At 37.6% G+C, this 15771-nt stretch overlaps 1 protein-coding gene across 1 annotated transcript in view; it reads left to right on the top strand.

The window, feature by feature from the left end:
• LOC126297769 (contactin) overlaps positions 1 to 15771 on the top strand; it is a 154327-nt gene that overhangs the window by 96977 nt on the left and 41579 nt on the right. Inside the window, exons 15-17 of the mRNA XM_049988944.1 lie at positions 1314 to 1454; positions 4142 to 4377; positions 11696 to 11872. Of these exons, the coding sequence (XP_049844901.1) occupies positions 1314 to 1454; positions 4142 to 4377; positions 11696 to 11872 (554 nt within the window). The remainder of the gene's footprint in view (positions 1 to 1313; positions 1455 to 4141; positions 4378 to 11695; positions 11873 to 15771) is intronic.

Here is a 15771-nt window from a genome sequence, read left to right as displayed (position 1 = left end):
GGACATCGAAAGGATGCAAAAAAGGGCAGCTCGTTTTGTATTATCACGTAATAGGGGAGAGAGTGTGGCAGATATGATACGCAAGTTGGGATGGAAGTCATTAAAGCAAAGACGTTTTTCGGCGCAGTGAGCTCTATTTATGAAATTTCAGTCACCAACTTTCTCTTCCGAATGCGCAAATATTTTGTTGAGCCCAACCTATATAGGTAGGAATGATCATCAAAATAAAATAAGAGAAATCAGAGCTCGAACAGAAAGGTTTAGGTGTTTGTTTTTCCCGTGCACTGTTCGGGGTGGAATGGTAGAGAGAGAGTATGACTGTGGCTCAATGAACCCTCTGCCAAGCACTTAACTGTAAATTGAAGAGTAATCATGTAGATGTAGATGTAAAACAAAACTGCTTTACCAAAATCATAATTTCATTTCCCCAAGACCATAAACTGACTAAATAGTTTATAACAAATTCCCCAGTACAGATGACTAACACACACTTCATTCTCGAACATTCCTCACATGACCAATTACTTAACTGTGTAGTTTAAAAACTTTATATAAACAGTATTTCACATTCGCATCTTCATGCAATTTCATAACTAAGCACAATCATTGTAGCAGTTAATAAACAGTTAGAAAATTAAACAAACCGAACCGTAAATAAAATTAACAGTAGGTTGACTGCTGCTCAAACAGTGTCTCTCATATAGTGACCTCTATCAGATCACATAAAAACTACATACTCTCGAGCAATCTGATGCCAGCTGTCCTGTGCGTGACTCGTACTGCACATCCGATCACGGATGTAACGTCTCATCTAAATAGGTATTATGTAGAGACGCTACACCTCAGAGCCAGAAAAACTATAATACCAAAAAATAATTTTAAATATGATAACTGTTTGTGGCCTCACTAAACCAACATGTAAATAAAACCAGAATTGCTACTGTGACCACTGCCAATGCTTTTAAATAAAACGAAATGCATTTGGTGTAAGGAAGACTTTGTATGGTTTCAAAAGAGGGTATAACCACCATATTATTTGTTGAACATTTAACATTAATTGGACAGGTGCAGTCTAAGTAGCATTCTCTGCATACTAATTGGTTTATAAAAATCTATTAAGTTGTTTTTAATACCACTATCCTTTCTTTTTTCCCAACAATTATTATTTTCTTGTTTGAGTGAGGTCACACAGAAGTCTATAATTTAAAGAATTAAAGATACACGAAATTTGACTACACCAAAAACATAGGTGTTTATTTGTGCTGAAGAAAATGTGTTACCATTTTTTAATGTTTTTGTTGGATTTATGTCAGGTGGAGTCCAGGTAACAGACATAAAGAAAACATCAGCAACTATTCAGTGGACAGATGGAGCTACAAATGGCAATCCAATATTGCACTACACAATTTCGGGGCGTACAAGATGGAATAACACGTGGATGAATCTTTCTCAAAGTAAGTAATTTCACTCTCCATTTAGTTACTGTTCCATTTGTTATTTTTATTTGGAATTAATTGAATAACATGTCATAGATTAAGTTATAATGTATATGTGATGAATTCTTTTTGCAACTTGAAATATGTAAGTAATGTGTTGCAGTGAAAGATGATGAGTCCAGGCCCCAAAATATTATGTCTATCAAACTTTTCTGAAATCAGATGACTACTCAGATAGTTCCACTAGTGAGGTCATTACCAGATATTACCCCCCTTTTTTTGCATCCATGTCAGTCTCTAATGAGGCTACTCATGGCAAAAGCTTAACCTTAACCTTCTGCCTACCTCATAAATATTGGAACACACAGTCCACATTTTTTATTCAAGTACTCAGAATGTACTTATTGTCAAACTAATTAAAATAAAGTGCCCAGGAAAACGCTGTAGTCATCATATACTTGTTGTTGGATTATATTTCAACAAATATCCTGTAAGAGTAAATAGATCTGTGACATTTGCTATGTTCCGTGAGTGGTGTAATTTTAAAGCTGTTCAGTAGAGAACAGAAACCTTGCTAAATGCATTGCCATCTCTCCCTCCCCCCCCCTCCTCCCACCACACACACACACACACACACACACACACACACACACACACACACACATATAATGGTAATAAATGACAAGTACTCAGGGGATCCAGTCACTGGCACAATTTAGTGTTGGATAACCTGAGTTTCCCATGTTGGAGACTGGTCAGCACCGTCAGTACTTCATTACTGTAAACTCTGGCTTGTTTCAGTGCCCGTTATTGCCTGTGATAGTGAATTTGGTGCATTGCATGAAAGTATAGATCTTGGCTTAATTGCCTAGATCATGTGGATGGTAGAAACTTCTATTCTAAAAAGTGGGAAAAAATCTCAAATTGGCAATGGGCCACTGGAGTGGTGGAAAAATAATCAATAGCAGACAACCTTTGGGGCAACTGATGCACCTAAATTGCAACACAATTATGCAGGCGTGACATGCTCAGTTGAAATCATTTTGTCTGTCCCTCGTACCTAGTATTGATGCAACAGTCATAGTACCAATACTCTGAATGGTTTGAGTTGGCTGTCACAGAGTATTATACTTGCACAATGTAGAATGCTTGACAGACTACCCCTCCAAAGTGGGGTGGCGTTATATCAAAATTTAATGACAATAACTGTACCGCTCAGTGCTAGAATATGAATATATACTTATAGGGGGATCTTTTGAAAAATGTTCTTTTTTGTATACATCAATGTTTGGAAAATTTGCTATGAATCTGAAATTTAAAAAAAGAAACACACACTCTTTGGCAATTTTTTGATAGAAACTGCTACAATTTTGCACACCAAAGTTCTGGGGTAGTATCCAGTGATAGTAGAGTAGCTCAACAACCTTAATGTCAATGTACCAGAAGTGGAGTAGTGTCGAGCACACTGTACTAACATTTGGGAAGATGGCAGTTCAAATCCCTATCTGGCTTTCCAGATTTAGTTGTACCCTCATTTCCTTAAATCTTTTAAGTCAAACACCGGAAAGATGGAAAGAACACAGCCAGTTTCCTTCCTCGAATCTGAGCTTGTGCTCCATCTTTAATGATCTCATTGTGAGCAGGGTGTTAAACTCTAATTGTAGTCCCATCTTTAAATTCAGTAAGGGGGTTTAAGCTGTAATTAAATCATGGGTATGGACACAGCTGAACTGCAAAATTAGCAGGTAGTCACAGGGATGAACAACATAGAGAACAAATTCAGTAGCACACTACAGAAGATTGGTACTTCTTTTAACTTACAGTTTACTAATACTTCCTGAAAATGTGGAGGGCAGTTTTATCCTCTGCCAGGCATCTGATTGTGGATTGCAGAGAAGTGATGTAGATGTAGGTAAGAGATGATATGGGTAACAGAAGACGTACTTCAGTTGATAAAAAGAAGAAGAAAATTCGGAAATATTCAGCAACAAAAGGAATACAGCAATGAAAGCCACTTAGGAATGAAATCAATAGAAGGTGCACACAAGTTAAAGCAGAATAGCTGCAGGATAAATGTGAAGAAATCAAAGAAGAAATGGTCATTGGAAGGACAGATTCTTCATATGGAAAAATAAAAATAATTTTCGATTAAATTAAAAACTACTGTATCAAACTAATGAGTGCCAATGACACTAACAGCAAGGCAACACTCTATAGTAAATAAATAACTCCTTTAGGAAGAGGAGCTACCAGCTTATAGTGCTTGTGGTACACCAGTTTCAATACACCACATTTTAACTGGTTGCCTGTTTTATCAGAAAAGAGGAGAAGAATTTGTTCAGGTTACCTCTATTTTAGGTATCACTAAGGTCATGGTGAAACAGGTTTTAAAGTTTTATATGTTTCTGAAACTTTGGTCAAAATTATTAGGTAGTATCTTGTAATATGTGTCAGAAGATTTGGTTCAGTTTAGTGTCAGTGGTCAACGAGGTATCTCCATCTGACTTTTTTAACATTTTTTACTGTTTAATTAGTCACATGTAATGTAGGTTTTTTTTTTTTTTACTTTTTAAGCATTATTTTCTCTGACTCTTGCTGTTACTTTATTTAATTAAACTGAGCTTGTTCCATAGTAAAAATATGAGTAGTAATGACCCAATTGTTGTGTCCCTAAAGTAAAACTCATGAAATGTTAATTTTTACAGATGTAGAAGCAAAAGAAGTTTATCTTTACAATGGCCGTAAAGAAGCTACAGTGGAAAATGTTCTGTCACCCTGGTCTGGCTATGAATTTAGAGTATCGGCTGCAAATGCTCTCGGTTATGGACCTCCATCTGCACCATCACCTATTTACAACACACCTGCTGATGTTCCTTACAAAGCGCCATCAAATGTTGGAGGTGGTGGTGGGAAAATTGGTGACCTGACCATCACATGGGATGTAGGTATCCATATAATTACTTATCCAGCTGCAGTTAAAACATGGTATAATAGTGTAAAGCTAAGCATGCCAGAGAACATGCTATCCATAATCCCAGAATGAAATAAAGCAAAAGATGTATAGCCTACTCAGTTGCAGACAAAGAATTAATTCTATATACATTTACACTCGCCAATTTATGATGTCAGTGGCATTGTTCCATCCAGTTCACATTCACTATCGTTGTCACATATATTGCCAACAGCGTTTAAAATATAAGTCATGATTCTGAATCACTATCACTCGATTCCTTGTTGCTCATATCTTCATACAGAGCATCGTCCTCTGTACCATCTAGTGCATTGGATATCAAACATTTTTTAAATGCTTGTTGCACAGTCTGATTTGGGACACATTTCCATGCATCATAAATCCATTGGCACACTTGTGACAAATTTGCGCGTTCTTCATGTCCTGTTCATGTCAGTTGTCTGTTGCTTTTTGAAAGCCAGTCTGTGTACATGCGTTTTAGCATGTCCTTAAATAGTTTATTGAAACAGACGTCAGATGGTTGCAGAATTGATGTCATCCCTCCTGGAATTACTGCCAAGTCCGTTTTGCTTTCCTCTAATTTTCATTTTACTGCAGATGTTGTATGGCCTGTGCATGCGTCTAATAACAACAGACTGCGTAAACCAAGCATTGCGCCAGGACGACGATTCCACACACGTCTAATCCGTTCCAGCACCATGTCCTCCGAAAACCACCCAGTTTCGTTTGCTCGTACAATTACACTTTTTGGAAACCCTTCCGATGATGGTAAAATCTTTTGCTTGAAAACTATGAATGGGGGTAATTTATGTCCGTCTGCTGTGCAAGCAAGCATCACGGACATCCGCTGTTTCTCGCCCCCTGATGTAAGAACACTTATGTCTTTCTTTCCTTTGGCGTCAACCTTATAATTTGACAGCATGTCAAAATATACAGGAGTTTGGTCAGCATTTCCTATCTGACCAATAGGGTATTGCTTTTCTGTGCACCACCTGATTATGAAGCGCTGAAATTCCACAAGTTTTTCTTCATAATTTTTCGGCAGCTTTTGTGCAACTAAAGTTTGCTTCCAAAGTGAAAAACCCCAGTGCTTCATAAACAGATCAATCCAGCTGCGACTAGCCTTAAAATTTTCGATTTTTTGGTCTCTAGCAATTTCATGTGCCTTAATTTTTAAAATTTCGGCGTTCACAGGCAGCAATTTCTGACTCTGTTCCTTAACAAATTCATTTAAAATCACTTCTAGTGCATGATATTAGCCACACTTTGGGCCAATAAATGCTTTCCTGCTACTTGAACATTCAAATAATTTCTCTCTCTGCAGTCGCCATCGCCTGATGTTGCTCTCATCAATCCCGTATCGCAGACCTGCAGCACGATGAGAACTTTCCTCCACAAAAGAAATAACTCTCCCTCTTGAATTTGGCACTATAATCAAAGTGATCCATTATGGTTCACGAACACCAACAAGCACTTCACAAAATTCCATGGAGCAATAGGCGCTGCTAAGTGAAATCTTAATGAGCCCCAGTGTATCAACTCGTGCAACGATCCTAAAGCCTTGTGCATTGGTGGTATTTTTGTGTAAATAAATTTATTTTTGTTGCTATGAATATTTGAAAGGCTGCTACATTCGAAGACGAACAATACGGCTACATTCGAAGACGAACAATACGGAATTTGTATTTACTTCTCCTCTCTCTCTCTGTCTCTCTCTCTCTCTCTCTCTCTCTCTCTCTTTTTCCTGAAGTGGAAGTTTTGGCGCCAATATTTATCTTTGTGCCTGGCCTGAAAAGCATGCCTGTGTAGTGCTACATATATTCGACAGCAGAAGTTAATTGTGGTGGCACCTATCAACATTTTTTCAGAACTTACGCGTACTTTGCACTCGACTCTTAGCCATAGGTGTTTTTTTTATTACAAAAACCGGAAAGAAAGTGTGGCTTTGATTCGAGTAAATACGGTAGTGACCACAAAGAAACTATGTTGCAATGGTTGCTGGCAAGAGGCATTGTTGTGGACATGAGTGTGACAAAGCCTGTGAGGCCTGCAAATGTTGTAGATGAAGTTGTAAGGACACTGAGTTATATGGTAAACAGGCTATCACCTTATCTTTGCCATTTTAACCCAATTATATTGGTTTGGGGTGACGTTAAGACTTACATTAGAAATAACAAGAAGTCTTTTTACCACAACAGAAGTGAAAGACTATTACATGCAGGTATTGCCACTGTAGACTCCACCTTATGGAGGAAGAAAGTGGACAATGTTGGTAAGCTTATTTGAGAAGCACAGGCTATAGACGTTATTGTAAATGAGAATGAACAACTAATGATTTATCTTGATGAAGATGATGACAACGATGGTTTTGGCACTGATTTTTGGATTATGGTAATGATGGAGAACTGGATGGAATTGCACCATTGACATTGTAGCTTGGTGGGTGTAAATGTATCTGGAATTAATTATTTGACACTGTAACAGAGTATGTACCTGAATCGTGTATGGTTGTCGATAGCGTGCTCTTTGTTATTCTTAGGTCTACATTATTATATGATGTTGTATATGCAACTATTACAGTAACAATTTGGAATGGCTTCTCATAGAGAATATCATTAACTTTGCTTGTTATTTATTTGTTCTAGTATTTCATGTATTATCAAGTGCTTTTTCTCTATTGCTGTTTTCTCCATTGTCAGGAATGTTTTCTTTGTCATACTTACATATATATTATCATGTGACAGCTTATGTACATGGTGATTCTAATGTACATTTACAAAACATAATTGGGAGATACCAGCTGTGGGAATGTGTGGTGGCAGCTATTGCAAACTCACTTTTGCGGTATAGTCAACTACACGTGAACTGTCCAAGTGAAATGTTTCAGTTAGCCTGGGTACAGTAGCATGCTTCAGTATTGTGGCACAGGGATTTTAGTGTGTACCAGGACTTAGATGTACCTGCAAACATACAAATAGTAATTAGTTTTATATTTTCAAAGTGATAATTAAAATCTTAGACTAACCATTGTAAAGGGGTAAAAAATGCCCAAACTGGAGATTTAAATAAATTTTATTTTATTTTATTTTACATGAATCTAGTATACATGTGTTGAAATTAGTAGTTTACCTTGAAAGTCATCATTTTTTGAATATGGTATCACTCAAATGGCATCCTAGGTTTTGCATGTATTCTCTTGTGTCTAAAAGTGAAAAGTGTATACTGTTGTTGTAATCTTGAGCTTGAAGGGCTTGCACAGCTTGCATGTTGTGTGGATGGTGTTAGAGATCATTATTCAAAATCTTTCTCACCAGTTGCTGCCATCTCACTGACTTTGACTGAGCTCTTTGTAAAGCTTCATGCAAATGATCAATATTCTCTTAGGTCAGGTCTCTTTTTACACTACCACCTCTTTGCTCACCCGGAGGCTTATACCATTAGTAGATGATGCAGGAGTGGCTGTGGTGATTTAAAGTCTCGAAAGTGTGTTGAGCTCCAACAAAACTGTCAAGAGTTCTTGGGATACGCCTTTGCAGGAAACACGTGTTTTACGCTTGACTAACAATCCATCGCTACTAAAACTTCCACTTGTCTACACGTCCAAGGTCGGGTCCCCCACTTATATAACCCCCACTACAGCACCCAGCCAGTCCACAAATCTTCCTTTTTGACTGTCTCACCTTGTATGTGTCACATTGCAGTAGTGTTTGAAATTAGAGATTAACTTTGAACTAAATTCACGTCTGCTTGTAAGAGGTTTACACATCCTTGTTTCAAACATATTCCACAAAACTTGCACAAAGAACTATATTCCATTCAGTAATTTTGATGTATTCCTTTTGTTGTTCATATTTTCCTTGGTCATTGCTGCCAGGTCAGCATATATGTTAACCATCCTCAGTATATTTTTCAAATGCTGCTGGCAGCCCTTTAAGGATATCCATACACCCTCCCTTGCTGAGTTTTGGAAGATTCTGCATCCCATTATTTATGCCCAGGAACTTGTGTCCATCCAGGTGAGTGTGAGCACCAAACGAAGTAGTACTACTGTTGCTCGTAGAAATGCATCCCCTGCATGTGGCACTAAATGCTCTAGCCATCTGTCCCACAAAGAATTTCTTATATGCTACACAGCTTATATTGTATGTTATTCAGTGTGTAAACTGAGGAAATTTGTGTGTATCACACTGAAATTTGATGTGCAAGTCATCTTCTGTTTGAAAATCAATCTTAACTTTGGTGCTGTGAAACGTGTTCAGCTATGTTATTTGACATAACACCAATGTAGGGTAAGATATTGTACTCTTGTGTAATCAACTATACCTCATTATGTATACAGTGTGTCTTTCATTTCTAGTTGGTGTGTGTTATTCCTTGCAAATGCATCAGAGTATTTGAAGTTGAAATGTTTTAATAATGTGGTACTCCACAGTCATTTGCGCTTTTGAAGCACTAAACCCGGGCCGCTGAAACATGTCACTTCAAGGTCATTCCTCAAGCACTGTAGAGTTCGTAGTAGAACTAACGAACAAATGAGGAACAGGAGGTACCATGTCTTCTGAACCAATAACAGCACCAAACAAAAGCTGGTTCCGGCATCAACGCTACCACGTTGCCGGCTTCCTTGTAAACCGTCTATGTTAATGCGCGAACGCCTGCTGTTGTGTTGTGTTACTGCCTTGACTACAGTTTTAGTTTGTTAAACAATGTCACCAAAACAATGTCGTTCATCAAGCGACAATCCATTGCGCTGTGGAGGGCCATTAAATAGTCAGGCTTTGGAATTGCTACGGAGGACGTGTGAGTTTTACGAGCAAGACAAAGAATTTGTTTCTGTTCATGGGCATGTGTTGATTCATGCCGATGTTGTTTTAGATCGTAACTTGAAAACTTCAGGACTCAGTGAAAGAACAGTTATAAGGAAAGGTGTGCTACTTCAAGACTTACAAGACAGTGAAGTAAACAAGAAGAAAGCACCTGCAGAAGAAACAGTTTGTTTTTAAGTACTCCAGGCAAGAAAAAAAAGCAGTCTTGTCCTGTTACAGATATTGATTCTTTCCAATCCAATGCAATTTATCGGCACATATATGGATATTATAAAAGGAAAGAATACCCCACAATTGCGAAGTTGCTAATTTGATTAAAAGAAAGTGAACTTTTCTCAGGGGGGAAAACGCCACTTAAGATGACGTTAAAAAGTACGGGCTTCCATTTTAAAAAAGTAAGATGGACGAAAACTGTTGCTAGAAAAACCTCATGTCGTTGCAGCTCGTACCATTTTATTACACAAAATTGTAGGAAAGGACATACATATGGTTAGACAAAACCTGGGTCAGCACTGGAGAATCAGTTGAGAAATGCTGGACAGATGATACTCCGAATAGGAGCGGTCATCAGACAACAGGAAGGGGGTCCCGATTAATTGTGACCCATGCAGGATCTTCAAACGGCTTTGTGCCTGAAGGACTTTAGTTTTTTGATCAAAAAAAACATTGGTGACTGTCATGAGGGTATGGACCACCAACGGTTTCTATAGTGGTTTAAAAATTTGTTGCTCCAGTTTAGTGTTCCGACAGTTTTGTGATGGACAATGCACCGTACCATTCCGTGATTTTAGATAAAACTCGCACCACTAGTGACCATAAAGAAACTATGGAGCAATGGTTGCAGGCAAGAGACATTGCTGCGGACATGAGCATGACAAAGCTGCTGTTATACTCGCACGTGAAACAAAATAAGCCTGTGATGCCTAACTGCGTCGTAGGTGAAATTGCAAGCGAACAGGGTCACTTGGTAATTAGGCTACCACCTTATCACTGCCATTTTAATCCAATTGAATTGGTTTGGAGTGAAATCAAGGAGTACATTAGAAGTAACAAGAAGACTTTTACTGTAATAGAATTAGAAAGACTGCTACGTGAAGGTCTTGCTACTATAGACACTACCTCATGGAGGGAAAAAGTAGACCATGTTGCTAAACTGACAAGAGAAGCACAGACTATAGACGTCATTATAAGTGTAAACCAACAATTAATGATTTCTCTTAATGATGATGATGACAAAGACAAAGGTTTTGGCATCGATTCCAATGATAGTGAAGGAGAACTGGACGGAATTGCGCCATTGACATCGTAACTTGGTGAGTGTAAATGTGTACAGAATTAATTCTTTTTCTCTCAGCAGTCGGGTAGGCTATGCATGTTTTGCTTTATTTCTTTCTATGAGTGTGGATAGCATGTTACTTGGTATGCTTAGAATTACATTATTATACGCCGTTTTACGTGCAGCTATTACTGTAATGGTTTAGAATGACTTCCCGGTTTCATATATTATCAAATGTCGTCATTCTATCCATTGTTAGAATAACATACTTTGTTGCACTTAACGTATAAATGTTGATTGTAGCTTACATTTACAAAACGTATTTCGGAGTTGTGGGTGTGTGCGGTGGCAGCTATTGCAACCTCGCAATCGCAGTGTAGCCAACCCCACACGAGCTGTCAAGTGACATGTTTCACCGGCTCGGGTTTAGGTGGCATATACATTTCTTATAATAGATGCCTAAGTAATTCCTAATCTGGTCACATTGCAACCCTGCGGAAAAGTTTGTTCTTGCAAAGCGTAAAACCATATTAATTTTGTCTGGTATATTAATTTCTTTGTCAATTTTCGCGTATTCTAGAGGAGTGCTAAATAGTGTACTTTTGGGAAACTCAGAAGTGAGCTTAATACATTGCAGGATAACACGAAGAATTGTTCATAAAGACATCCATTGTAGTTGGTTTATAGAAAATTTCAAATATATTTGTGACAGTCTTTTTGTTGTGCCTATCTGTGACTCAGCAGCTCTGCTATATGGTAAATTTATACTTGCGGTTTTTATCAGTCTGACGTCAGTTTACATAGATCAGATTGACTAAGTAAAATATAAGTCTGGTGTTACCTTATTTCATCCCCAAGATTTTCAAGTTAATTGCCCTACTCTTTATAGCAGATTTAGTCTACATGAGTTCCATCAGGACAACTGAAACAAGACAATTCCTGAAACTTTCTGCAGAATCAACTCTGGGCTTCCTTTTCCTATTCTGATACCTGTGCTGATCCCATCTTTCATCTCAGTGCATGTTTTGTAGCAACATAGCATTATTTGTCATAAGTTATTTCTCTCTGAATAGTAGTGATAAGTTCCGAAGTTGGATGAGGATACATGTCATGTACAGAAAGAAGAAAGCTATAATATTTTTAGAAAACATTGCAATATCAAGTATACATTGTTGTTATGTTGTAGCCATTGCCACCTCAAGATCACAATGGTCCTGGCATATACTACAAGATTTTTTGGCAGCGTGCTCACCATGATATGGAGTTTCAAAGTCTGGGATTGAAAAAATATGGTAACATAGGAACTGCTGTTGTTAGAATACAGCCAGAGTATTATTACACCCAGTTCAACGTTAAAGTGCAGGTTAGTGTCATATTGTTTTTGTTTGTGTGTATATGTGTGTTCATAAAGACGTCCATTGTAATGGTTTGTAAAAAATTTCAAATTGATACCTGTGGTTTTTACTAGCATGATATTTGTGTGTGTGTGTGTGTGTGTGTGTGTGTGTGTGTGTGTGTGTGTGTAGCTTCTATTCTGTGTATGCTGTGTGTAGAAATTACCTTTTTAATTGAGTGGGAAATAAGAGCAGTTACTCCTCAGTGTATTTGATTGCCATTTTATTGTACATATATTTTGAGGGAACAGTGTTGGGAGATACGATAGTATGAGGGCAGTGTGAAAAATTCTTGGCCAATCAGTGGAGCCCCTTGTACACCAAAGCGAATATGCTACAGTGAATGAGAATTCTCTGAGGTGTAAACATTAGGCATGCATGAACAAATTCAGTCGTTTGCTGTTGACATTTGCTTCTGTTCACTTGTATTCCACTGATTCCATTCATTTATTGGGCCATCAATTGAAATTCATGTCTCTCCACCTCAGCAGAAATAGTACACAAAACTTTTGTGTGATGTCTTGTCAATGTTTGCCATTCTTGACAAGTTGTTATCAATGGAGTGGTCTGAAACACAGAAGATAATCATGCTTCTGGGATCCTAGAGATGCACAGCACAAATGCTGGATGAAAAGAAGTATTTAGTGGTAGAAAATTGCTGAAACACTCAAAGTAAGCGGGATGATAAATTCATCCTGGGGAGCAAAGTGAATAAGCACAAAATTTGTAATCCTTTTGTTGAAATGAAAAAGTGTAATAAATTGCTGTGAAAATAAATGAAAGGTAATATATCTTTGTTATGCTAAGTAAAATTAAAAATATACCAAAAAACTTGATCATTCTCTTTGCTCATTTTCATGGTAATGGTAATTACATGACTGATTTATTGCTGTTATGTTAGAGATGTTTAATCATAAAAATGGTTTACCTGGGATCATGCCATCTGGTCTCTAATAAACTGCATAGAAGATTTTATCAGGTAGTCTGTGACACATCAACATGCCCATACTGCCAAGCACATTGACGCACTGCTTCCAGGATTTGGGGAGGCGCACCAGCCATGTTCTGAATCCACCCGCATATTATTGATGGGGGCTGGTGTGCCAGCCAGTTGGATGTTGTTTTCATATTGTTTCCCACATCTCATTACATGAATGTTTATCTAAAAATATATTATTAATTCCAATTTTCTGTTTGCGCCACATGAAACATATTTTTCTTACACCACAAATCAAAAACTGTACAACTTTTCTGCTCGTACTTTATACAGTTATACAAAGATTAAATTTAGAATGAGTAAAAATAAAACTTAGTAATTTAGAACAGAAATTTATGTGTATAAAGGGATAAACTGGTAGACTGAAATCATTTTTTTTCTGTAGGATAGATGCCTGGAAAGAAAACAATCTGGGAAATTCAACCCCAGAGGTAGTGAAATTGGTATTAATACAGTTTTGGGGATATGGTCTGAAAATTCAAAGTGAATATTGTTTGTCTGACAAAGGCACACACTAAGAAAGAATTTTGCAAAAATCATTCCATAGAGGTTTGAAAACGGATTTTTTTTTTTTTTTTTTTTTTTTTGGGGGGGGGGGGGGGGGTAATGCAGTGCCCCTCTGATTTCACAGGTAAATGCCCACCATCGGATTGGTCCTAGAAACAGAAATTTGATGGACCTTCCTTTATGTGCCATAGGAATCTACTGAGATAGTATTTTTCAAAACTCAGCCCCAAATGAGAGTAAATTGCATATGAAACGTGTGTTAAAAATTTCATTCCCATGGTAGTGCCACATATAATGAATGTGAGAATGCAGATTGCTTTGTGGGGTCCCTTAGCAGAAAATAAGTTGCTTAGGGATGAACATAAACAACTGGTGGTAACAGAACAAGAAAATCCATTGTCTAAAATGACAAAGAATTTTTTTACAAAGAATTATTGTAAAAAGACAACATACAGTGCAATACTTGCGTATACTAATAGAGTACACGAGCCTATGTAGTTTTTGTTCAGTTTGGATTCAGTAGCTTGTTCTGAATCTCCCTCACTACCAGAGCACTGTAACCATCAGATACAGAGACAGGTAGATTGACATATAGAATACTTAATAGATGAGGTGCCCAGTAAATGGCTATCTTAAATTCTCTTGATGTTAAATCCTAATCTTCCTTCTTAAATTCTCTAATTTTTACGTGTCATAGACTACTACATAAATATGTAATCCTTTTCTCACTGTGTATTCGCGAATCACTAACCAGTATTTCACGAACAGCAAGTTTCCATAAAAAAGTGATGGTACCCACAGGCCCTTTTTTAACTTCCATAGTGAAACATGGGGTACAACTAATTAAGAATAAAATGCTAATTTGCATAATCTTGTGACTTAGTTAATGATTGCTACTGTTACTAAAGAGATAGGGAGTGAATGAATGCTGTTGGAAGAGATCTCTTGTACATGTGTACTGTCTACTGTTGTGGCATCTTTAATCTTCCTGACTATAGTTTCCTCACTTCTGCCTCTATTGGCTAATGTCTGTAGTGTGTATTCTACAGTCTTGTCTCATTTCACTCTTCTTTTGCTGATAGCTGTTGTCCAGTTTCCCATTTGCGTATGCACGCAATACCTCCATATTGTCTAGAGGGGCTCTTTAGCTGTACTGTCTTGAAGAATACTTATCTACTGTTTCATCTAAATCTCCCCACAGTGCTTCATTCCATATTATGTCATATATGGTCTTTCCGTAGAAAAACTTCTATTTTATCTCGTCCATTGGTTCTGTTAACATTCCCATAGTGCTCAGGTGGTTCAACTTCATTCCACAGGCAGTGCCACATAGAATGAACGTAAAAATGCAGTTTGCTTTGTGGGCCCCTTAGCAGAAAACAATTTGCATGGGGATGAAGTTTGTTTGTTCTGCAAAGATAAGATGGGTTGTGGCCAGTCCAGACAAAAAGCTTATTTTTAGAATTCCAAGAATTTTTTCTCTCTTTTAGTTAAATTTTTGTAATTTTGACTGGCAAGAAACAATACTCTAACAAAGGATATTACTGTATCCCACTACTGCAGAATAACTTTACAGCAATAAAACATAAATGAGAGAAAAGGAAAAAACGAAAATAAAACTTCAATTGCAAAGGAAATGCACCATATACAACAACAAAACACAGTGCTCATACAAGTGTCTGCCAACAGCAAAATGTGTCAAAGGCCTTAGGAAGACTCTGCAGTGTTTCATAACAGAAAATTGCCTCCAATGAGCGTGACATCACAACTGTTTACATTAGATTCATTTGAGCAGTTGTGAGAGGGCCATGTGCATGCACAGTTGAGTCGTGCATGTGTAGTACCTTCTCCCGTTTCTCGCTACACAAGTGTGACTGTTAGCTGTATAAGCAGCAGCAGCAGCAAGGTGCTACCCGGAAAAATTTTAGTGGCACACGGAAGCTGCCAGATTCAGTAGAGGCAAAATTGGAAAAAGCCTTGTTTCACAAAGCGCCTAGTATCCATCGCACGTTGGTCTATCAATTACTCACATGATTTTGAAACGCATCCCTGTTGGTTTTTTAACATTTGTGAACATATTCTAAGTTTATTTCTGAATGGATCATAAGTTGATTTTTGAATGCGTGCATAGTGTACTTTGTGTCTGCCAGGGGAATCCCCATCACATCTAGAAATAAACTTTCCTACAGACAGAAGGGGCCAGAGCTATATGAGCTGAGCGGAATAAAGTCGAATGGTTGAATGTCAATCGCTGTTTGTTTATGTGATTAACTGGGCCTGCGAATGATCAGCGTTGTTATAAATACCAGTGAAATCCATAGATTTAGACTACCAGAGTGGAAATAAACTACTAACAGGTAAGAA

Source organism: Schistocerca gregaria, chromosome X, assembly GCF_023897955.1.
Source record: "Schistocerca gregaria isolate iqSchGreg1 chromosome X, iqSchGreg1.2, whole genome shotgun sequence".
Classification (NCBI taxonomy): Eukaryota; Metazoa; Arthropoda; class Insecta; order Orthoptera; family Acrididae; genus Schistocerca; species Schistocerca gregaria.
Note: the sequence above shows the minus strand (reverse complement) of the source record. Positions and strands in the feature narration are given on the sequence as shown.